Source organism: Peromyscus leucopus, chromosome 4 (assembly GCF_004664715.2).
Source record: "Peromyscus leucopus breed LL Stock chromosome 4, UCI_PerLeu_2.1, whole genome shotgun sequence".
In the NCBI taxonomy this organism is placed as follows: Eukaryota; Metazoa; Chordata; class Mammalia; order Rodentia; family Cricetidae; genus Peromyscus; species Peromyscus leucopus.
In genome coordinates, this window is record NC_051066.1 from 1,993,509 (window position 1) to 2,017,819 (window position 24,311).

The window sequence follows — 24,311 nt, forward strand, 5'->3', positions numbered from 1 at the left end:
ACTTGTAGACTTAGAGTTTTTCATTTTGCTTTTTTACATTCTGAGGGTATATAAGCACACATCTGAAGCATCAGTTATAATCCCAGTGGCATTGGGTCAGAGGAGTGAGTTAACATCCTTTTTATAATTAGTGTTTCAGAAGAAGATGACTTTCTTGCTTTTTCTCTTTCTCTCCCCTTCCTTCCTTCCTCCCTTCCTTCCTTCCTTCCTTCCTTCCTTCCTTCCTTCCTTCCTTCCTTCCTTCCTTCTTCCTTCTTCCTTCTTCCTTCTTCCTTCTTCCTTCTTCCTTCTTCCTTCTTCCTTCCTGTCTTTAATTGCAGTTTGGGTAGAATGTGCAGTTGAGTAGTAAATCTGAACTATGAGAAGAGTTGAGATTTGCCTGTTTTGAATGACCACTCAATTAGATTGCTGATCCACTCAGAGGAGATGAAATATCAGAGTAAATCAGCTTTGAAGCTTTGGATACCCCTCTGTGGATAATTTGTTTGTTTGGCTTATAATTATTCAGCAGTGTGATAAGGAGATGTAGTCAGAAGTAGCCTGTGGTTCGTTTTGGGTCTCCCCAGTCTTATACTAGTTTGTGTACTGGATAGCTATATTCTAGAGTTTGCTTTCTGTGTTGAGGCAAAGAGTTCTTCCTAAGGTTTCTAAGTTTTAATGTGTGTGTGTGTGTGTGTGTGTTGGGGAGGGTGTACATGTGTGATGGTATGAGTGACTCTCAGAGTACAACTTTCGGGAGTCTGTTCTCTATTTTTAACTTATGAGATCTACAGATCAAACTCAGGTCATCAGATTAGGCAGCAAGTACCTGTATCCTCTATCTTGCCAATACAAGCTTCTCAGGTAGTTTTTATTGTATACCTGGCTTTGCAAAAGTTGGCTTTTCTTTTTCTTTTCTTTTTTTTTTTTTTTGGTCATGTATGTTTGTTGTAGTTTAGAGAATGAATGAAACATCCTTAATTCCAACAGTTAGAAATAACAGCAACAGGTTTTACATTAAGTGCAGAAGGTGTTTATTTTTTCCCAAGCTTTATTTTTACTTAAACTTGCAATTCCAAAATTCAAGGAAGTTTAGCTGTTTGATGTAATCATGGAATTTGTACTAATTGGGTGGCAAGACCCAAGCTGAATTGATGCAGGGCGTTTTTAAATCTTTATTATTCCATTTAATGTTTCTGTATATGAATATAGGCAAGTACCTGAGAATTCACTTGGGATTTGGCAAATAATTTGGTTTTATATTAGGTTTTGGAAATAGAAACTTAAGAATTCTCAAAAAAAATTGGCTCTAAGAGCAGTGGACCTACATGTTGTGTATAAATCTGTACATAAAGTAGTTCCCTGTTGCTTTGCTCATCTAAACAGTTATTTTTCTATTGAAGATTGTTCTAATATTAACTGATGGCTGAAAAATTTATTTATTTATTTATTTATTTATTTATTTATTTATTTATTTTTGATTTTCGAGACAAGGTTTCTCTGTGTAGCTTTGCGCCTTTCCTGGAGCTCACTTGGTAGCCCAGGCTGGCCTCGAACTCACAGAGATCCGCCTGGCTCTGCCTCCCGAGTGCTGGGATTAAAGGCGTGCGCCACCACCACCTGGCTGAAAAATTTATTTTTATCAAGTTATCATAAAGTACTTGTTTTGAATGTCTTAGTTTATTTCTTTGCATATTTTTGACCTTGTCTGATTATCCTCTAAGATACATTCTAGAGATGGAATTACTGGGCCAAAGTTAATGAATAATTCATTACTTCATTAAAAAATGTATTGGGAATCCTATTATATATCAGTTTACATGCCAGATTGCAGTCCCTGAAGGTCGTGCACCTATTTACAGATGAGTCAGAGGCAGTGCTGCCCTTCTGAAGGTAGATCCTTGGACAGGATCTTCAGAAAGATCTCTCCCAAGTCAGAGTACAACAAACCAACTAGGAATTTGTCACTGCCATGAGAGCTGGGCTCAGCTACCCAGCTGCAGCTTCCCTCTCCTTCTGCAGCTCTTTTTTTCTGAGAGCCCCTGACAGGGTGCATTTAACATGCTCCTGTCATGAAAGTAATTGTGCTTTAGTGTGGAGAAAAGACAACGTGGAGGGGGACAAGGAGTGAAGACTTTTTTTTTTTTTTTTTTTAAAAATGACAGGTCTTCTCTGTGTAGCCCTGGCTGGCCCCAGAACTCACTCGATAGACCAGGCTGGCCTCGAACTCAGAGATCTGCCTGATTCTTCCTCTAAATGGCCCTGAGTAAAGGTGATGAGTGAAGACCTTTTAGAGAAGTGTTTAGATCCATTAGGTGTTCTGAACCTGAGACCAGATCTCCATCCTACAGAAGCTATGAATCGTAGTTTCTTTTGAGCACAGAACTATGGAGTATTTTCTTTTTACTTCCAGTGCCCAGTCTTTGAGGGTAGCTCATCTCTTTTAGTCTTAACCTGTATCAGACTCAACTGTCTTCCAGGAAAAAATGGGCCACAGTTACATACATAACTTGCTTTCAGGTTACCTTGTTTCAGTGAATTATCTTGATAATTTTAAGCTCAGTTGATGTGTTTAATATGTTTGACTATGTTTTCTAGATACTTAAGCTGATTTTCTTTGATGTACTAGTTTTGCTTGGTTTTGTCTTAACATTGATTTGAAACAAAGTTTGGTTCTACTGAAGAAAGTAGACCAGGACAGTTATTAAGTAGGTGAAAATGGATTTTACACAGGAAATATTGCAATGGGTGGTAGTGAGGAAAACATCTTAGTATGTAACTGGACTGAATTCTCACTCCATAATTTATTGCCAGGATCAGAGAATGATGAATGGGTGGGAAATTACTAAGAAGAAATATCAGGGGTAAAGCATGATTTCTGACTAAACAGAACCAGCAGAATTTGTTTTCTATAAAAAAAATTGTGTGTGTGTGTGTGTGTGTGTGTGTGTGCGCGCGCGCGTGTGTGCGCGCACGTGCGCGCGACTGTAAAATGTGTACATGTGTATGTGGGGCATCCAACACAGAAGAGTGCGTTTGGATGCCCTTCTTTATCACTTTCTGCTTTATTCCTTTGAGGCAGGGGTCTACCCCTGAACCTGGACTATGCTTGAAGCCAGCAAGTCCCACCGGTCCTCTTGTCTCTGCCCCACATGGAACTGAGATTACGGGCATGTACAGGATGCCCTGCTTGTTGCATGGGTGCTGTGATCCAAACCCAGGTTCTCATGATTGTGCAGCAAACAGATTTCACTATTGAACCATCTTTCTAGCCCCTGACTAGCAGGATGCATTCTGAAGGCAGGCCAAGGCAATTGGACATCACACGTGAGATTGTGTGATATGAGAGGATTTGGTCAGATACTGTGAATGATAAGATAGGAACAAAACCAGTGTAACCCCAGCAGGATTCTTGCTGCAATTGGGCTACTAAGAATGAGGAACCTAATTTAAAAAGTGGTCCGGCTGGGGTATGGTGGTCCACACCTTTAATCCCAGTACTTGAGTTGCAGAAGCAGGTGGATCTCTGTGAGTTCGAGGCCACCCTGGTCTACAGAGTGAGTTCCGGGACAGCCACGGCTACACAGAGAAACCCTGTCTCAAAATTTAAAAAAAAAAAAAATGGTAGAGAGATTTGTAGCTAGACTTTGGTCCAGAAGAATCTTTCCAATTGTAGAGATCTGAGAACTCTTCACTTCTGACTTCTTTAGTCTATTCTAGTACTCTGAGAAGGTGTGTGATGGAGAATGACTTGAAGTTTCTTACTAGTCCTGTCCCTTGTCTGCCAAACCCTGCCCCTACCCTGGCGTGTCTGCACCACCACACCACCACCCACACTGAAACAAGGGCTTCATGTATGCCAGGCCAGAGCTCCACTGCAGAGCTATATCTCTACCTTTGATTAGCTATTTTAAAGATTTATTTATTTTTATATGTGTGTAAGTGTTTTGCCTTCATGTATGTATGTGTGCTGATGTTCGTAGTGGTCAGAAAAAAGTGCTGGGTCTCCTGGAACTGGAGTTACAGGTGGTTGTGAACCATCACCTGGGTGTTGGAAACTTAACCCATCTCCTCTGCAAGATCAGCCAGTGCTCTTAAGGGCTGGACGTCTCACCAGCCTGTTATTTAAAAATAGTTATTAGAGCCGGGCAGTGGTGGCACATGCCTTTAATCCCAGCACTTGGGAGGCAGAGGCAGGGGGATCTCTTTAAGTTCGAGGCCAACCTGGGCTACAGAGTGAGTTCCAGGGAAGGCACAAAGCTATACCGAGAAACCCTGTCTCGAAAAACAACCACCACCACCACCAACAACAACAAAAGTTATTAGGTATCTAATTATCTTGAAAGTGGATACTGTATCCCTTAAGAGATAATACATCACTTTTAAACATTGTAAATGTCCTGAATTGTATTGCTGTCTTTACTTGGGTTAATAAATAAATGACTTAGGACAATCGAGAAGAGCAAAGCAGGAAGTGGTATTCAGTAATTAGCATTGAGGTTTCAGTTGTCTGTGTTAAACTGAGAAACATTCTCTCCCCTGCTGTGATGCTGAGATTTGAATCTAGGCCAGTGCCTTCATCCCAAGCCACATCCCTCTCTGTGCCTCTGACTAGAGGGGAGAAGCCCTATTGTTGGTCAGTTCAACTTTGACCCGTGGTGGGCATTATTAATGTTAGTTTTGTACTGATGGCTCTTGTCCAGGGTGAACTTTCTCAGGGAGAGCATTATTTTCAGAGCTCAGTGGAGCAGGTGTTTTCTTTATGAAATATTGATGGGTTAGCCAAGTGATGTTAGTGTACTTAGTGCTGTATGAGTACTTTTAGAACTTAAGATTTTAAAAGGGGTTTTTGACTTGGTTGCCAAATAAACACAAGGAATTTATTTATGGTGAGAATGCAGATTCTCCATATAGGAATTGGATGAGTTAATTTCCAGTTCACTTTGTACAGAGTTTAGCTTAAGCCCCCTCTTTTTTTGGAGTATTACTGTTTATCTACATTGGTAAAATCTTTTATATAGATGCCATTTTTTGTGAAGAATTTTTTTTTTTTTTTTTTTGGTAACTTGGTTACTGTAACATCATTTTGATTCACCTATTAAATACAGTTGGTATAATGGAGAAGAAATAGGACATTGCTTATATACTCCAGCAACTGAAAGCTGATCTTTTAGACCCTACTCCTATATCATGGGCATATTGCTTTAATTAAGGCTGAGAGAATAGCTCAGTGGTGAGCATGTATGTAGCCTGGCAAGGCCTTTGGCTTGATCCTTATCACTCTCTTTAATTTAAAAAAGATTTAGTCAGTAACTCATATTAACCTGCTTTGAAAGAAACTCAATAAGATTCTAGTGAATTCATTGTCATGTTTACTGTAAAAGTAGTGTGATCTGGAAGCAGAGGTCAGAGATGCTGTACACGTGCATGCACACACATCCTTGCAACACAGGTCCACATAGGTAGTATTGTGAAAGCTTTATTTCAGAAAACTGAGAAACCCCAGGACATAAAGCTAGGAAGCCTTAAGAGAGATGCATAAGAAACACAGCTGGAAATTGTGGCTCTACTGGTAAACCAGTTTGAAGGTAAAACACAAAACAAGACCAGCCAAATACAAACAGGACAAAGCAGTAACAGAAATAACTCTGGATTCTGTTTGTTGGCCAGTTCCTCAATGATTGTCATAGAATTTGGAGGTCAGCTGATCCAATCTTCCTGCTCTGCAGATGGAGAGGTTGAAGAGCAGAGGAGAGTGATAGGAGTAGATTTCATTGTCTCTTTGTTTTCTAATTTCATTTCCTTTTTACAGTGCTGTTTTACTGTCCCTCTTGCCCTTTTCCATTGGTTGAACTTGACCATGCTGTATCTTTTCTTTATTGTTCTCCAAATTAAGTGAGCTAGCAGTAACTTTAGGCTTGCATTTCTGAATCTTTGAGCTTGGTACTCCAAGGCAGCTCTCCTGTATTCATGCAATGCTACCCTGGTAGGTGGAATGGACTGAATTGAGGATTCACAGGTGTAGTGTCATCTTGTTCTTCACAGGTGTTTCCGGAAACTAAATGTTACAGATTCTAAGATTTTTTATCTCAGAATTTCATTTGTCCTTTTTGATCTTTGGTAAGTGAATAAATGTGTTTTAATGGGATTTGTACAGGTTTTACAGGCAATGGGATACCCAACAGGTTTTGATGCAGATATTGAATGTATGAGCTCCGATGAAAAATCAGATAATGAAAGCAAAAATGAAACAGTGTCTTCAAACTCAAGCAATAATACTGGAAATTCTACAACTGAGACCTCCAGTACCTTAGAGGTATACTTGTGTTCTTTTCTTCTTTGGAATAAAGTAGTGCAAGTGCTGTGGAAACCTTAGAGATGTGGAAAAGAACAGGTGTCTCATAGAGGCATATATTACTAATAGTTTGAGTGGTACTGGGTGTCAAACCTATACCCTGTAGATATTAGGCAAGCACTCTACCACTGAGCCACAGCTGGAGCTCTCTGGTTGCTTTTGTTTTGTTTATTTTTGAGACTGGGCTTCTAGTAGTCCAGGCTGGCCTCCAACAACTCCCTATATAGCTGAGGTTGACACTGAACTCGTAACCCTCCTGCTTCTACTTTCTAAGTGCTGGGATTACAGGAGTATTGCCACAACATCTGGCTCTTTTTTTTTTTTTTTTGGTTTTTCGAGACAGGGTTTCTCTGTGTAGCTTTGCGCCTTTCCTGGAACTCACTTTGTAGTCCAGGCTGGCCTCGAACACACAGAGATCCGCCTGGCTCTGCCTCCCAAGTGCTGGGATTAAAGGCGTGCGCCACCACCGCCCGGCGCCCATCTGGCTCTTTTACCTTAATTGTGCCCAGATTTATTTCTGAATATACTTAGGAAGGCAGCCATGTTTCAACATAGCTTTACATCTTGATCTTCTTTTATCAAACTCAAAAAGCATCTATCAACATACCTCTGCAAAAAAAGATATATACCCCAATTCAAGTAGCCTACTGGCCATAGAAGATAATTATAATATATCAAGACTGTCGGTACTAAATGAAGAACAAAAACCTAAAAGATGTAGTAGAGGAAACAGATTTTTAAAGTGCATGCATGCTAAGCTGGGGCACATGAAGGTATGTATGAGTTCACTATTCAATTTGTGCGTCCTTGCAGGAGGGCGCAGACTGCCCACTGTGTATTTCAGAATCAGAGTCAGTCCTAGACTGTGAACTAGTGATCCCATATAATAGAATGGAATGAATCTAAGTACTGAGTCTGTATAGTACATTGGGAGGAGCTCCTCTTGGCTGCATTCTCTCTGAAGAACGGGCTTTGGAATAATAGCAGGAACCCACATTTATTTTATTTTATTTTATTATTATTATTATTATTATTTTTTAAAGAAAGGTGCTTGTTGGGGGTGAGGAAACACATATACATAGCAGACATAGAGCACACAGAGAAAAAGACTCTGCAAAGCAGAGGGAGGACTCAGAAAGCTGAGAAACCCAGTCTCTTCTCCAGGGACTTTAAAGCCTCTGTAGAGTCTTCCTTCCTTAATTTAGGGTTAGTCAGAAGAAAGACAAGATGGTTGATTGGCCCAGGACTGTCGTGTGACATGTCCTGAGCAGGTATTGAACTTGAGCCTGTCCATCACAGGGGGCTTGCTGGTGGGAGACAAAAGCCACCAAGGCCTTTGTTTTAAGCTGCCAGGCTTTTGTCTCAAGTCAAAAGCTGGCCATCTTGAAAATTTGCCATCTCTCTTGCCTAGCCATGGCCCCTCTCCCTGTCTGTCTGCCTAACAGGGAGTCTAACTCCTAGTCCTCATTACCCTTCCTGCGGGGGAGGGTTTAAGGGGGACAACTCCTCTTAGCTTCTTCGAGCTGACAAAGGGTTGGCAATGTGGGCAGCAGTCACAGTGCTTCAAAAGAGGGGTCATCTAAGGGACTATGATAAAATTTAACTGATGGCAATGATCCAGAGCACAAGAAAGCTATTTGGTGATGGTATGTATCTTTGGAGCTTGTCGTGTGAGGTAGCATCTTGATGAGTTGGTCCTCAAAAGAAATCCCAAGATAGGTCTTAAAATGATACCAACTTCAGAAGTCTGAGATGAGCCCCCAGAGTGATATTGTCTAGGAGTCTTGGTCAAGTTTATTTTCTCTGCCAGTTAAAAGAGTAAAAAGTAGGAAAAATCTGTAGACAGCAGATAGCAGCAAAGAAATTTCAAGCCCAAAAGATAGAATGGCAGGCAGTTGAAGGAAGAAAGCATTTTATTGAGGATGAGGACACACATACACACAGCAGACATGCAGAAAAAAAATACCGTCTGCATATCAGAGGGGAGACTTGGAAAGCCAAAAAAAAAAATATCCTTACATTAAAAAAAACAAAATCAACTTTTCCACCCTTAGTTGTAAGAATAAGTAATTGTTAAAGACTCAAGTCTGTAAATCCCTGTCAGTAACTTTAGCTCCAGGTGCTTCAAACACAGTGTCCAGAACCTGAAGATGCACCACTGCAGAAAGCAGAAAGATAGATTCATAATAGGTGCTCCAGATAAATGCAATAATGTGGAATCTCAAAGGAAAAAGTAGTTGTTCCTGGCACATACACATACAGCCATGTAAAATTAGAATACTGCAGCAAGAACAGTTCTGCAGGAGGAATTTTGCCATCCCAGGAGTAGGGGGAAGCAGGTATTCTGGGCTGAAAGAAGACAAACTGTCATGACCTGGAGTTGCAAGTACATGTCTGAGAAATGCCAAGTTGGTATGGAGAACACTGATGGAGCGTAAAGTCAGAGGAGGACACTAGGTTCTCCTAAGTTGCTGAAGAGGGTCGGTAGGGAGTCTGCTAGCAGAGGATTGCTCATTTACTGGTGGTAGTGAAAGGACCACATACTGTTTTGTTGACAGTGATAAGTTTACCAGGACAAGGAAGAGCCTATAAATTATGAAGTCCAGGTGACTAGATTACGGAGGGAATTAGTAAAGGAAAGAGCAGTGTGAGCTGCTCTCATAGCACCTACATGAGTTTTGGTAGTGGGTACTGTTTACACTTTATGGTAATCAAGTGGAGACCTCTAATTTCTTCATTTAATATAGTTCAGTTGATCAAAATTGGGTGATTTGTGTGTGCTGGTATGTGTGTGTGTGGGGGAGATAAAGCTTATTTGTATGCATAAAAAGGGTTTGATAGTTTGGACCCATCCTTCTAATAAGGCTGTAATATATCCCCACCCCTATATTGCCATATTTCTCTTTGGCCTTTAACTTGCTAATTCTCCTTTTTCCCTTGATGCTTACTCATGATTGGTGTGGCACTTATCCCTTTAAAGCCATGTGTGCATGTCAATTTTAAGAAAACTGTCCTGATTGCCTTTAAAAGTAGGTCTTTGTGGATGGATGTGGCAGTAGTTGGCTGTAATCCCAGCTCTTAGAAGGAATGAGAATATAAAACTGGAGTTCCACTGGGCAGTGGTGGCGCACACCTTTTATCCTAGCAGTCAGGAGGCTGAGGCAGGCAGATCTCTGAGTTCAAGGCCAGCCTGGTCTACAGAGTGAGTTCCAGTATAGCCAAAGCTATGCAGAGAAAACCTGTCTCAAAAACAAAAACAAAGACAAAAAAACAAAACAAAACAAAACAACAAAAAGCATTGAGTTCTAGCTTGCTTGGACTAGAGAATGAATTCAAAGGGAGATTTCACCTCAGCAGTACAAAATAGAGTATGGTCTGTTTTCCCATGTTTTCCCAGCAGGCACCTGCTTAGTAACATACACAGTTTTACAGTGATGAAACCAGGGAATGACTACTTGTATTGTTATTTTTATACTTCAAAATCCATAGTTTATAGCCTATTGTTTTTACATTAGTTATCTTCAGATATGTTTAGAGGGACTGAGAGGCATATAGAAACATTTGCCTCTCACATCCAAAATTGAGAATTATTTCTTGCACACCTAAAGATGGAAACAGTGAACCTCAAAGCATCAAGCAAATTCCAGTTGTTGTATCTGCTTTGCTAGTTACCTACAGTCTCAGAACATGAACAGTTCAGTTCAGACCCTGGACTACTGTGGATTGAGTAGCAAGGTTGCCTTGGGTTTTTGAATGAAGGCAGAACTGCTTCAAAGGCAGGCTGTTGAGATGACTACAATAATTACCACTTGCAGAGTTTCATCACCTTTGATAATGTTTTGCCATGAGGGGACAAAGGTGATTCATTTTAGCCCTTAAATGTCTTCAAATAGAATTAATGAGTTTACTTTTAGCATAATTATATTAAAAAGAAATTCAGTGTTTTGAAGTCTTGATTGAACCTCTATCTTCCCTGTCTTAGGTAAGAACTCAGGGTCCTATCCTCACAGCAAGTGGCAAAAACCCTGTAATGGAGCTCAATGAAAAAAGGAGAGGTCTCAAGTATGAACTCATCTCAGAGACTGGTGGAAGCCATGACAAGCGCTTTGTAATGGAGGTGTGTACCTAGATACATACCCACCTTATTTTTTATCTCACAGACATATTCTTGAACTGATAGTAAAGCATTTTAGGGGCTGGGAAGATGGCTCAGTGGTTAAGAGCACTGGCTGCTCTTGCAGAGGTCCTGAGTTCAATTCCCAACAACCACATGGTGGCTCACAACCATCTATAATGCAATCTGGTGCCCTCTTCTGGCTGCAGGGATATATGCAGGCAGAATACTGTATACATAATAAATAAGTCTTTGAAAAAGCATTTTAGCTTTTATTATTTTAAGAACACTTTCTGACTTTCAGTATTATGATTGTTCTTAAAATTTTTCCTTTTTAGATTTATTTTACTTTATGTGTACTAATGTTTTGCTTGCATGTATGTATGTGTATCATTGCTTGTTGAATCCCCTGAAACTGAAGTTACAGATGGTTGTGAGCCACACATGTGAGTGCTAAGAATTGAACCCAGGTCCTCTGTAAGAACATCAAGTGCTCTTAACCATTGAACTATTTTTCCAGCCCTATGATGTCTTTGAATTAAAACCACGTACAAGGAGTTGTCTAAGATAACTGTAAAGTGCTGGTTTTAATTTCAGGTAGAAGTAGATGGACAGAAATTTAGAGGTGCAGGTCCAAACAAGAAAGTGGCCAAGGCAAGTGCAGCATTAGCTGCCCTGGAGAAGCTGTTTTCTGGACCCAATGCTGCAAATAATAAGAAAAAGAAGATCATTCCTCAGGTATGAGTGAAGCAACCATTGTAATATTAAGTTAAATTTCCTCATTTGTCATTTTACTGTCTCCTTTAGTCTTATTTTTTTTAAACCCACATTTGGGAATCAAGATAGGCAGATAGATCCAGCCTGGTCTACATATGGAGTTCCAAACCAATTAGTGCTACATATTTATCTTTGTCTCTTTGAATGTATGTCACATGGGTGAGGGTGCCTATGAGCCCAGACTAGAGTGTAAGATCCCTTGAAGCTGACTGTAGTTGCAGGTGGTCAAGGCAGTGGCGAGGCACCAGAGGTAGATACTGGGAACCAAATTCAGGGCAGTTAGCACTCTTTACCGCTGAACCATTACTCTACCCCCACCGTATTTTTAATTGGCATGTAAGGTAAGGGGTTTCATTGTGACTTTCCTTTTTTGGTTTTTCGAGACAGGGTTTCTCTGTGTGACCCTTGGCTGTCCTGGAAATTTCTCTGGCCTTGAACTCAGAGATCCACCTGCCTCTGCCTCCTGAGTGCTGGGATTAAAGGTATGCACCACCACAGCATGGCTCATTATGATGTTTTTATACATGTTTGTCATTGTACTTTGTTCTCCCAACCCACTATCTTCTCCCCTGTCCCAATCCCTTCTAACCCAATGCTGGTACTTTTCTCCTCCCAAATGGTCTTATTTTGTACATAATGATCTCTATTTCCATCCATTTTTTTTTTTCTGGAAATAATTTCATCTTCTTTATAGCTAAATAAAATCTCTCTCCTCCCCCCTCTTTCTCTCTCTTTCTCGTGTGTGCATCATATTTTCTTAATCCATTTATCTGTTCATGGACTTCTAGGCTGATTCTGTACCTTGACTATTGTAGATATTACAGCAAAAGATATGGGTATGCAATTATCTTTGTAGTATAGACTTAGAATCCTTTGGGAGTATACTCAAAGGAGTGGTATAGCTGTGTTATACTATAGTTCTGTTTTTAGTTTTTTGAGGAACCTTTGTATGATTTTCATAGTGGCTATCAAATTTACATTTCCACCAGCAGCGAATAAAGATTCTTCTTTTTAATAAAATCCTTATTTTGTGTCCATGGATATTTTCCTGCATGCACATATATGTGCACCATGTGTATGCCTGGTGCTATGCATCCTCTGGAATTGGAGTTCAAGACAGTTGGGTGCTGGGAATTGAACCTGGGTCCTCTGGAAAGCAGCCAGTTCTCCCAACCACTGAGCCATTTCTCTAGACCCCATGAATAAGGATCTTTAATGTACATTCTTGCTAGAATTTGTTGTTTCTATGTGTGTTGTTAGGGTGGTGGGGCCATACAGGTGAGTGAATCTAAGGGCCTTGGATGTGCTAAGCAAACACTTCACCATGTATCTATACCTCCAGCACTGTTTTCTCAACAATAGGCCTTCTGACTTGGGTGAGATTGAACCTTGGTGTAGTTATCTTTGTTTTTCTTTGATGTTTAAGGATATATTGAACATTATTTCAACCATTTATGGCCATTTATATTTTTCCTCTGAGAGCTGTATTCAGTTCATTAGCCTATTTATTGAGTGGTTTTTATTTTTTATTTTAAATTTTGGAGTTCTTTACAAATTATCAATAATTCCCTGTCTGATGGCCAAGATTTCTCACTTATTTATTCTTTTTGTTTTTGGTCTTTTTTTTTTTTTTTTTTGGTATTTTGATACAGGGTTTCTCTGTGTAGCTTTGGTGCCTTTCCTGGAACTTGCTAGCCTCAAAATCACAGCGATCCACCTGCCTCTGCCTCCCAAGTACTGGGATTAAAGGTGTGCGCCACCACTGCCCAGCTCCTGACTGTCTTCTCTGTCATTTGATGGTGGTTTTCTTTGCTGTGTAGTGGAAGCAACTCTATTTGTTGGTTCTTGAGTTTATCTCCAGTGCTTTTGGAATTTTTTCAGAAAGCCCTTTCCTGTGCCTAGATCTTCACATGTTTTCTCTTAGCACTTTTGTTTTTTTGGTCTGGGTGAGAGACTGGGTCTTAGTTTCCTTCCTCTACATGTAGATATCTTTTGTCTTTGTGGATGAGGTGGTAGCTTTTTTTTTTGTTTATTTTTTAAAAGATTTATTTATTATGTATACAGTGTTCTGTCTGTGTATATCCCTACAGGCCAGAAGAGGGTGCCAGATCTCTTTACAGATGGTTGTGAGCCACCATGTGGGTGCTGGGAATTGAACTCAGGTCCTCTGGAAGAGCAGCTAGTGCTCTTAACCTCTGAGCCACCTCTCCAGCCCCAATGTGTATTTTGATGCCTTTGTCAAACAATAAGTGGCTGTCGCTGTGTGGACTTGTTTCTAGATCTTCTAGTTTACTCCCTTGATCTGTGTGCTGGTTTGTGTAGTACCATGCTGTTGCTGTTGCTATGGCTCTGTAGTATGATCTGAGATGAGCTATCCAGTTTCAAAGTTCACTGTAGAGATTGTTGGTCTCTCATTAGGTTTATTTTTGGTTATTTTGATTAGAAGCTGTTATGAATTTGGCAAGTTTGTTACTTTTATATATCAAAGTTACTAATTTTTGTTAATTTTTATATTCTGCCACTTTGTTGAGTGTTTATTAGATTTAACTTTTTTGTGTGAAGTCTTTAGGGTCTTTTAAGCATAGGATCTTATCATTTGCAAATGGAATAATTTGACTTCTTTTCTGTCCCCCACTTCTTATCTGATTGCTCTAAGTAGGACTTTGAGCACTATATTAAGTAACAATAGAAAAAATTGACACTCATCTCATTTATGATTTTTTTTTCACATTTAGTATAATGTCAGATATGTTTGTTGTATATAACATTTTTCTTTCTATTCCTAGTTTTTGGGGGGCTTTTTTTCCTTTTTTTAAATGTTCATTTATTTGTTACAGGAGTGAGGCATACATACCTGTGAAGGCATGCATGTGAAGTTAGAACAACTTGTAGGAATTGGTTCTGTTTTATACTATGTGGGCTTGAGGATAACTCACTTCATCAGGATCAGTGGCAATTACCCTTACCTGCTAAGCCATTTCATTGGCCCTCTTCTGGAATTTTTATTTTATTTTATTTTATTTATTTTTAAATCATGAAGAGATGTTGACTTTGTCAAAAAGCCTTTTTTTGCATCTATTGAGATGATCCTGTGATTTCTGCCCTCAAATTTGCTTATGTGTTACTTAAGCTTTGTGAAATTGTTTATTCTTAATGTCTTGGTAGCTTTCTCTTTGGTATCGGTTATAAGTAATGCACATCAAGACACTACTTCTTTGTTCAGTGGGCTTTTTGGTTTCTGCCCATAATTTTATGGAGAGTGAAGTCATTATTGGTACAGTGAGGAATGGAGGTATTTGGGCTTTGCGATAAGGACATTTGTCCAGTTTAGGTCACTGCCTGCCTGCTGGAGCTTACTCACTCCCAGTCTGTAACTACTCATCTACTCTGTTATCACCCTGCCCTTATGTGTGGTGGTAGTTGTTTTTTATTTGTTTGAGGGGGAGGGGAGACACAGAGAGAGAGACAGACAGAGACAGAGAGAGACTCTCTGTGGGCAGGGCAGCACAAAACATGACTGTGTTGTCTGTATAGACTACTGCTTTGGGAATGTCAATGCCACTGGAGGCCTAGGATTTTTATAAGGTATTTGGGAAAGATGGCCCCTTAGTTACATGTATTATCCATCCTTTCATTTTTGTTATCACAGAGACATTTTTTAAAACATATTTTATGTCTCAATTACATAATTCTGAGGGAAAAGTGACAACGTGAGTAAGATATAAAACACATTGTCTTTCTCATAGTGAGTGCTGGTGGTGACACTAATGTCTATATATTATGTGATAGAAACAAATACGTTAAATGTTTAGACTAATGAAAGGAGCTTAGATAATTTGAACTTCAGTGAAACATATTTAGATTCTTTTACATATGGTAAATCCATTATAGGAGGGTAGAACACCATCACATTTTACAGAGGAAGAAACTAAGAAACTTGTAGGTAGTTACATGATTAATAGATGAAGCTCCCTGTCAAAGGCACTTCGAGAAGAAGGAGGTTAGGGGAGGAGGATTAAGGAAAAGCAAAGTATGTATAGAATGTGATAGTGAAACCACTATACTTGGTTTGCTAATTAAAAGTGGTAATTACAGCTGGGCACAGTGCCATAGCCCTTAATCCCAGTACTCAGGAGGCATATGCAAATGGATCTCTTTGAGTTCAAGGCCAGCCTGGTCTACATAGTGAGTTTCAAAACGAACAAACCAAACCCCAAACTTGTCCCTCTTTTCCTTTTAAATGATGAAATAGGAAAAACAACTTTAATTTCCTTGTGGATGCATAGAAAAAAAATCAGTCTAAGAAATGTGCTCCAAGGGACAGCAGTACTCCTAGGTTGTACTTGCTATGTAGACAAGAAGGAAAGTCAGAGGGCTGTGGCATAACAGAGTTCCAGGTGTCAGGGAAGTTGCTGCTGCTGCTTTAATTCTGGGCACAGGCTGCCTCCATTTGGTACTGAGAAAATTGCTGCCTAGGTGCCAGTTCCCATTTGCTTCTCAGGATGTTATCAGTCCTGTACTCTGAAATTTAAGATAAACAGAGAGAGAGAGAGAACAACTGAGAAAATCATGGTAGTGATTGCTTGTTCCTTCAGTTCCCCACTGTTAAATCTTTCTTCTATTTATTTCTTTCATTTAACTTTGCTTTGGGTGGGTGGTTCGATTCTTTGAGACTAGTTCTCACTCTGTAGTTCAGGCCAGTCTTCAATTTACAATCGTTCTGCCTCAGCCTTTTAAGTGCTGGGCACTCACCACTATGCTCAGTTCCACTCTCTCTTAGATGTCATCATTAATTTCCTTCATAACTACTTCTAGCTGGTGAGATAATATAGGGATTGTGGAAGGAAGACTGACAGTGAGAAACTTTCTCTTGCTTTTTCTGAGGATTATAGCAGATGTACACCCAGGCTGATAGGAACAGGGCATTATCAAGCTCTTTTTTCCTATAGTGTCAGCCTTAACAATAGTTGTAGTTATGTAAGATTGCTGGCACATGGCAAATGGCCTTTCCCCAGTGGTAGAGCTCCTCCCAATTCACCACCATCTAACTCCGTTATAAGATAAGCAGGGCTGGCATGGTTTCCACAACCCACAGCCACCCTGTATGGTATAGGGTAGGTACCTGTTTTTAAAGAAACCTTTTCTGGTTGAACTATGTAGACTTACAGTGATAACAGTGTTACACATCTGTTGATGAGTTTAACCCAGTATTTGGGGAACCCTGTGAGATTTCTTTAGTTTCTGAGTCATATAAAAACAGCTGAGGGCTGGAGAGGTGGCTCAGAGGTTAGAGTACTGGCTGTTCTTCCAGAGGTCCTGAGTTCAGTTCCCAGCAACCACATGGTGGCTCACAACCATCTGTAATGAGATCTGGCTCCCTCTTCTGGCCTGCAGGGATACATGCAAACAAAACACTGTATACATAATAAATAAATAAATCTTAAAAAAAAAAATCTTAAAAAAAAAAACAGCCGAGCATGTTATGTTGTCTTAGCAGCAGTGCCCCCGCCCCCCTCCCCTGTCCCCCACCTTCTCTTCTATACTCAGCAATGCTATATGTTCTTTCATTAGAGCACATAGTACTTTCCTTGGTTGTAAGTATTTTTAGGGGTCTCCTGCTTCAAAAAAGAAGAGTAGGTAATTCTACCAGGTAGTACAAAATGTGTTATCCTTGGTTTGGTATCTAACTTGAAACTGTTATACAGTGAGATTGGCTGCCTAAGTTTTCCAGGGCAGTCTGCTGATGTCTGAGGGAGGGCGGGTAAGGGTGCTCTCTGTATATTCAGCAGTGGTCCTGATGGTGGGCTTAAGAAACTTAGGGCCTAATGAGTCTGTAAATAGGTACAAAGTAAAAACAAAAGGGATTTTAATTCATGGTTAGTTAAGATGAGTCTTGTCTCTTGCATTGATATTTGAGGCTGTCTAGTTAGCAGCTGAGTAATTCAGGGGCCAGAGGGACATCTGTTGGTGGTGCCTTTTTTATTCAGGCGTAGCATCTTCTCCACAAACATTCTCAAATGGTAGGTGAGGGCTTCTCAGGTGACACTGACACAATTTCAGGGCTATATTTCATTAGGGTGGGGACAGCATGATGACAGGAGGAGGAGGAGGTGGCTGACTCATTATGCCCACAGTCAGGAAGAAGAGAACAGGAATAGATGCCCTTTGAAACCAGGGCTTCTGCGGCAAAAGGCCAGAGACATTTTGTTGTATGTTTCATCCATCTGGACATTTGTTTTGTATTTACTTAAATTTGTTTTATCAATTATGATAAATACTATTTAGAATTAAGGATTCAGAATATAAGCAGAGAAAATAACAAAATTAAAATTAATATTAAGTAAAATCTTTAAATTATAGAGGTATAAATGTACAAAATAAGGTTTTCTCAATTCCTTTAGTAAAAACAGGATCAATTATTTTTCTAGATTATATAGAAAGATCATTGCCACCTTGGTTTGCTTTTCCCACCAGAGATATCCTACCTTGATCAGTAAATTTTAGTATTTACAAAGCCTACATTCAGGGTCTGGAGCAGTGGCTCAGTGGTTAAGAGCACTTGTTCTTGAGGACAACTTGGGTTTGGTTCCCAGCACCCACTTGGTGGCTCCAGGTCCAGGGGACTTGCCCTCTTTTGACCTCCACAGGTACCAGTCATGCATGTGATGTATATACACAGACACAGACGGGCAGAGACGAAGCACTCTCATACACAAACTTAATCTTTAGCTTGGGTTAAAATATTAATTAGATAATGTAGTTAGTGGTAACATAAATTAGATCTGTGTGGAGTCACTCCACAGTCAAATATGGTTACTTTGAGCTCAACTGTGTCTTTTTTGAAAAATACCCATTCATTTTTAGAAACCATAAAATTAATGTGTTCAGTGTGCTTTATAGCCAAGAATCAGTGTTTTGTGTATGGCTTGGCTAATTTCAGCAAAAAGAGAAATAGCTCTCTATGTACACATCCATTCTATTTTGGAGGTTTCTTACAGCCGCTTAGAGCTGAGGTGTGGTTCTGAAGGAAGCCCCTGGCATGACCTGCTGTGGGCTTCTACCACAGGAGGGATCCAGTAGTTTCTAGCTGACACTTTGTGTGCACCCCCGCCCTCTTTCTGTCTAGTTTGAGTTTTTATTGCATTTTTGTACTGAAAAAGAAGCATATAGTATTTAACACTAGACACAGCTTGATTTTTCTGAAATGTTTCATGTGGGAAAAGGTGATATTTTAGGAGTCTTGTCATTTTTTTTTCTTTTAGTGTTGATGTCTGTTTTATACCCACTGCTGCTTCTAATGTAAGAAAAACAAAGTAGGTCTCATCCTCATTTTACAGTTAATGGTGGAGATTGCCTGAGAGAGATGATGGGATGTCATCCATGTTCCATGGCATTTGAAGCAGGTGGAGGTTTCAGGTGGTGTTTACTTAATGATTGGTACATGCAAACACAAGCAGAAGGAACAAACTCAAAGAAAGCCTAGGACCTCTTGAAGTGATAAGGGACTGGGACATCTTTGGTCTGTCTGTCTTAGACTGTTCTTTTTTTTTCAAACCCCACTCAGGTTCACAGCTAACTCAAGGTAGTTTATTGCTGGAATATTTTTACCTCTGGGTGGAAAATTCAATGTTTTTAAACCAATGTGTCAGGTGTCTCTAATGACTTTGGATGTAATTTGACCCAAATTTGTGTGTAGAAGGTTTTTCCTGGGTAACCTCCCCCTACCACCGCCCAGTGAGACGTAGTCACTCAGTATTTTCATATGTTCAGTATGTTCTTCAGAATAGCTCATTAAGACAGATGTCATTTCTGTTTTGCAGATAGTCCACTGAGGAGTTCTACCTGTAGATGGCTTACTGTCTCACCTGAAGCTCCATAGCAAATGAGAGGCTGACAATTCTTTCAATGATGAAATTATTATTGTTGTTACTACAGGCAAAGGGTGTTGTGAATACGGCAGTATCTGCAGCAGTTCAGGCAGTTCGGGGCAGAGGAAGAGGAACTCTGACAAGGGGAGCGTTCGTGGGGGCCACAGCAGCTCCTGGCTACATAGCTCCAGGTTAGTGCCACTTGCTAAAGGTCAGACGCCTTTTTGATTCCAGGTCTGGAGAACAGCATTTCCTCATACTCCAAAGTTGTTTGTGGTCTCTGGAAATATTGCACATGTGTAAGAGGAGTGTGTGTGTGTGTGTGTGTGTGTGTGTGTGTGTGTGTGTATTTTCTTTTTGGTCTCCTCCCTCCCCCAAAAACAAAGGATGTGCTGACTAACTAGAGCCTTTTTGGAGGGCGAAGAGAGATAAGCGTGGATGACTTTGGATGAAGGAACATATTTTGATAGAGGAATCTAAAAGCTGTTCTACAAACTATGGTGCTTGGACAGCAGAGCAGGGTGTATTCTGTGGCGGATACCACAGTCATGCTTGGTTTATCAGAATTGCTATGGGGCTTCTTAATAGGGGTGTATCCTGGCTAAATTAGCACTTATGAAGTTCAGTATTTGAGAACAGTCAAAGAAATACAACACAAGGTGGCGGGGAGAGGAGAGAGAGGGAGAGAGAGAGAGAGAGAGAGAGAGAGAGAGAGAGAGAGAGAGAGAGAGAGAGAGAGAGAGAGAGAGAGGAGAATGTGTGTGTGTGTGTGTGTGTGTGTGTGTGTGTGTGTGTGTGTGTGTGTGTGTGTGTATGTATGTATGGCAGGTATTTCCATGTAAGTTACTTCACTTCTTACTCCTCAGTGTTTCCTCGGGTGGAAGTCAGTTTCCAGGCAGGGCAACCAGGTCTGGGTGGAACAAGCAGCGTAGTAAGGACTTTAATGCAGGTGCTAACATTCCCAAAGCTATTGGCCTTTTTAGTTTACCACATGGCTTGAGGGAGACCCAGAAAGCTGCCCACTATCAGCCTTCTGTTCATATCCGTATGTTGTTTTAACCATGAGTGTCCAGCTGGCTTGTTAAAGTGACATTCTTTGTGATGGTGAAGCAGTGAAAATTTTCACTTGACAAGCCATTTGTACTTGACCAAGATGAAATTTGTATGAATATTAGGGCCTGTCTTTTTTTTTTTTTTTTTTTTTAGGGAACACCCCCAAGAATTCCCTAGAATTGCTTTACTATGCATGTTGTTGCCATTTGGGAATTTTTATGAACGATGTGGCTTTGGAATTACAAGTTTACTCTGGTTGCATCCCTAGAGGATAAGTCTTACAGAGTTCTCTTGCTTTGTAACACACCACAGATTTTACTGTTGTTGAGCTTATAGTGTGGAAGGAAAGTAACAAAAGTCAGCAAGTAACAAAACTTAACACAGATGAGTCTGGGAGGATATGGGCATCATGTCCTGAGAATCAGGAGTAACAGAGTATCTCGGTCTAGTCCAGTGGGTCCACCAAGGCTTCCCTGAAGAACTGACACTGGACTGGAGTGTGGAGAGTGAGCAGGTGTGAACTGAGAAGGCTGGGATGGAAGAGCACATCCCATGTGCAGAAACTCACCACTGTTGTAGGCTTTCTGGGTGGAGAAATGAGGCTCCTAAAATGCAGAGAGCCTTAAACATCCCAAAAATATGTTTTGTACAGTTTTGGCTTCTTTTCCTAGGTGAGGTGACTTACATTCTGAATGGGTACTTTAAACTCCTGGTTAGTGAGGCTAAAATTGCTGGAATGGGGAGGAAGGGGAAGGTAGGTAGGGTAGCTGCAGAAGAGGTGTGAGAGTTGCATGTTTCTTCTTGGCGCTTGGAGGGCCCTTGGCACAAGTGCTAATGATGGGAACTTGGTCCTTTGGTAAAGCAGAAACACTGGGTGGAAACCTGAGTGGTGGGATGTCTTTCTCTGGCCTGCCAGCTCCTAAGCAATGACATGGAAGCCTTTTCTTATTTGTGAAGAAAGCACAAGCCTATAGCTTAGGCTTGTTCCTAACTAGCTCTTAGAACTTAACCCATTTCTAGTGATCTACGCTCTGCCACAGGGCGCACAGCTATTACCTTTCCTCCTGCACATCCTGCTTGCCGTGCCGCCTCCTTCCTTCTTCCCTGCGTTCTCTCTCTGCTGTGAAGTCCCACCTGTACCTCCTGCCTAGCTATTAGCTGGTCAGCTTTTTATTACACCAATCACAGTGATATATTTTTGCACAGTGTACAAATAACAGCGGGAAGAGCTTGGGGTGGGGCGGATTGTGAGTTAAAGTTGATGAGTTACCCAGTCTTGGAGTCCAAGGCTTGGATTTTGTTTTAGAATCTTAAGTACAGTGGAAAGTCATCAAGGGTTTTAAGGAGAAATGGGCAAAATTATATGTTATTTGTAAATATTACCCTTCTATAGGGTAAAGAGTAGATGCAAGGACAGACAGAGGCATAAGGGCACAAGCTTGAAGGCTATTGTAGATGTGTACAATAGACTGAAAACCAGTAGATGCAGGGAGGGGAGATGGGTGACAAGATGTGAACAGTTTACAGGAAGCAACATTGTTCATAGGTGGAGTAAATTAGACTGAAGTGTCAAGTTTCGAGAGTACTGTCCAGGTTTTTAGCTTGATGAACTAGGGGAGCAGTTGTGCCATTTCATGGGATGAAGAATACGAAAATAGGTGTGAAAGGAAATGCGGACATGTACTTTGATTCAGTTTGCGTCCAACGTTAAGATACTTTTCTGTGAGCCTTACTTTCTTTATTGAAAATTAATAGTCTTAGCCTTATTCAGTAGTGGGTATTTATTGAGATAAGTCTGTTTTTTGATGGCATGTTCTTTGGGGCCTCAGTCTGGTAATGTCTGTCATTGCCAGATCTTATGTCATTTGCTTCCTACCTGAGGAGTATGTAGCTGTGTTTAGTACAGTGATGCTGAGAGGGATTGTGTGTGTTTCCTGGTTGCCAGCTCTTCTGTCTTAAGCCATTGCTTTGACCTCTGTACAAGGCTTGCCTCCTGAAGCTTGAAAAAAACAAAACAAACCAGTTGTTTTGTGTGTGGGGGGGCAAGAAAGGGTTAAGGTTAACTTGGATCTTGATGTGTTTCTGTCACTTGTGGAGTGTCTTATGTCCACAGGGATGGCATAGGTGTTTTTACATGTACTTTAACTTCCCTGACTACTGATCTGCTGTGTGGAGCATGGATGATCAGAGTCTTCATGTAACTCAGCCATCTTGCTAGTTAAAGGTCAGGGTTAGAATCCTGGTGGCCTGATCACTGGCCAACTTAACTAGTTGTAGTTTCAACTCTTTCAATAAAACCTTTGACATTGTAGCTTATGGAACTAGCTCTCATTTCCTGGAATACATTTATGAAATATGAAAATACAGACTTTTAAAACCATTTATTTTTACTTTGACCTTGGCTACTCTCTGCTTTTCCTTATGTTTATCTTAGCTGTGTTGTGTCCTCTTGAAATCTACAGTTAGTGAGTATGGTGACTGTACTGTTCCTATTTTAACTGCAGAGTGATGTGGCACCTGTCTAGCATGTACTTTAGTGCTTTATAAAAACTGAGCAAAGGGCTTTTGCTCCAGTGAGCACTCAGGGTCAGATGGGGCAGGAACAGACATTTGATTGAGCATAGTGCAATATTGGGAAGGTATAACATCATGGGTTGGACAGTGGAGGGGATATCAGTCCTGGGGAGCTGATATTTGATGCCGGTCTCAAGGATAAATCATTTTGAGCAGCATAAGCATAAGCTGTTCTAAAACAGTTGTGACTTGATATGATATGACAGAAAAAAAATATATAGATTTGAGTAAGGCTTTATATAGCATTCATGTTGTGTTGTGCCTTGAGACAGGGTCTCACTATCGCCCTGGCTGGCCTGGAACTTGTGAAGTTATAGAACTTGAATTTACAGAGATCCACCTGTCTCTGCCTTTCAACCCTGAGATTAAAGGTGTGGGCCACTATGCCCAGCCTGCTTTGTTTCTGTGTATTTAAAGACAGGATTTTGATTGATAGTTTAGGATGCCCTGGAACCTTACTGCATGAATCCTAGACCTGCCTCAGCATCTATGGTGCTGGGATTACTAGTGTGCACAAACATGATGGGACTTTGTCGTAGTTAGAGACCAGTTAAAATGTGTCCCCTGGGACTTGGCCAAACCATTGCCTATTTATATGCTTTTGAATTTTTTTTCCCTGAAAGATGAGAAATTATAATTTTTATTAACATGGTGTATCTAAACCTTACAGTAACACCATAAAGAAGCTTGGATTTTCCCACTTAAAAGATGGGAGTATGGCAAAATACATGATCTTTGCTTAAGGATATGTGAGCATTTAATGCCAGAATTAACTCGTTCAGAAACAGTTGTGTTCTTAGTAGTTTTTGCTTAACTACAATCAATTTTTTTTTCCATAGGCAAGAGACACTATTGTATCAAGTTACCAACTTTTACAGGGAGACTTTGAGTTGGGGCCTGGCATTCAGATACTGTTAAGTTGTGGATTTTGTCACTGGGCTCATGACCTGACCCAAACATGCTCTTTAGTGGCATTTGAGGCTGCAGCATGCTCTGGCACTTTTTTTTTCTGAAAGGAACTATGGAAAGTTCCATGTTCCTTCTTTGAGAATTTGGTAATTGCGGTGGTTCTAAGTATTATTTTGGTTAATGAATGTTTGTTCTGCTAGGTTTAGGTGATAGAAAGCTACAATTTGATCTCTGCCACTTTAGTGGAGTATACAGACAAGTAGATAAATTGGAGAACAGTATAGACGTGCAGATGGAGGGAGTGGGAGAGAGGAGAAGGGCAGGAAGAAAAGAAAGGGGTGAAGAGAGAACAGAAAGGAACAGAACAAGAGAGGAGGAGGATGTTAGGGTAAGTGAAAGAGATCTCTGTAGATCATAGTGTGAGGGAGGCTTCTGTACCTGAGCAGAGCTAGGAAGTAGCTGGACTACTCTGTAGGGGTGCTGCTGGCCTTTGAGAGTCCAGGGTGCTCCAGTTAGGCCTGGACTGATGACTCTCTTCTTCTTTGCACCAGGTTATGGAACACCATATGGTTACAGCACAGCTGCCCCTGCATATGGTATGTACACCTTCTTACTGATTGCTCTTCTTAGCACATCTGTCACAGCAACCCAGAACATAGTTTGTGACCAGGGGTTTCCATAA

At 40.6% G+C, this 24,311-nt stretch overlaps 1 protein-coding gene across 6 annotated transcripts in view; it reads left to right on the plus strand.

Moving 5' to 3' along the window:
- The window catches only part of LOC114705793 (spermatid perinuclear RNA binding protein), a 129,239-nt gene that overhangs the window by 95,625 nt on the left and 9,303 nt on the right, over nucleotides 1–24,311 (plus strand). For 5 of the 6 annotated variants that reach the window (XR_005091289.1, XM_028887879.2, XM_037204473.1 and 2 more), the window contains exons 13-17: nucleotides 6,137–6,295; nucleotides 10,317–10,451; nucleotides 11,046–11,186; nucleotides 19,161–19,284; nucleotides 24,181–24,225. Coding sequence is in view for 5 of the 6 variants with exons in the window: in XM_028887879.2 (XP_028743712.1) it covers nucleotides 6,137–6,295; nucleotides 10,317–10,451; nucleotides 11,046–11,186; nucleotides 19,161–19,284; nucleotides 24,181–24,225 (604 nt within the window). In the remaining variant the exon portion in view is untranslated. The remainder of the gene's footprint in view (nucleotides 1–6,136; nucleotides 6,296–10,316; nucleotides 10,452–11,045; nucleotides 11,187–19,160; nucleotides 19,285–24,180; nucleotides 24,226–24,311) is intronic. The other variant, XM_037204474.1, reaches the window with a different exon arrangement.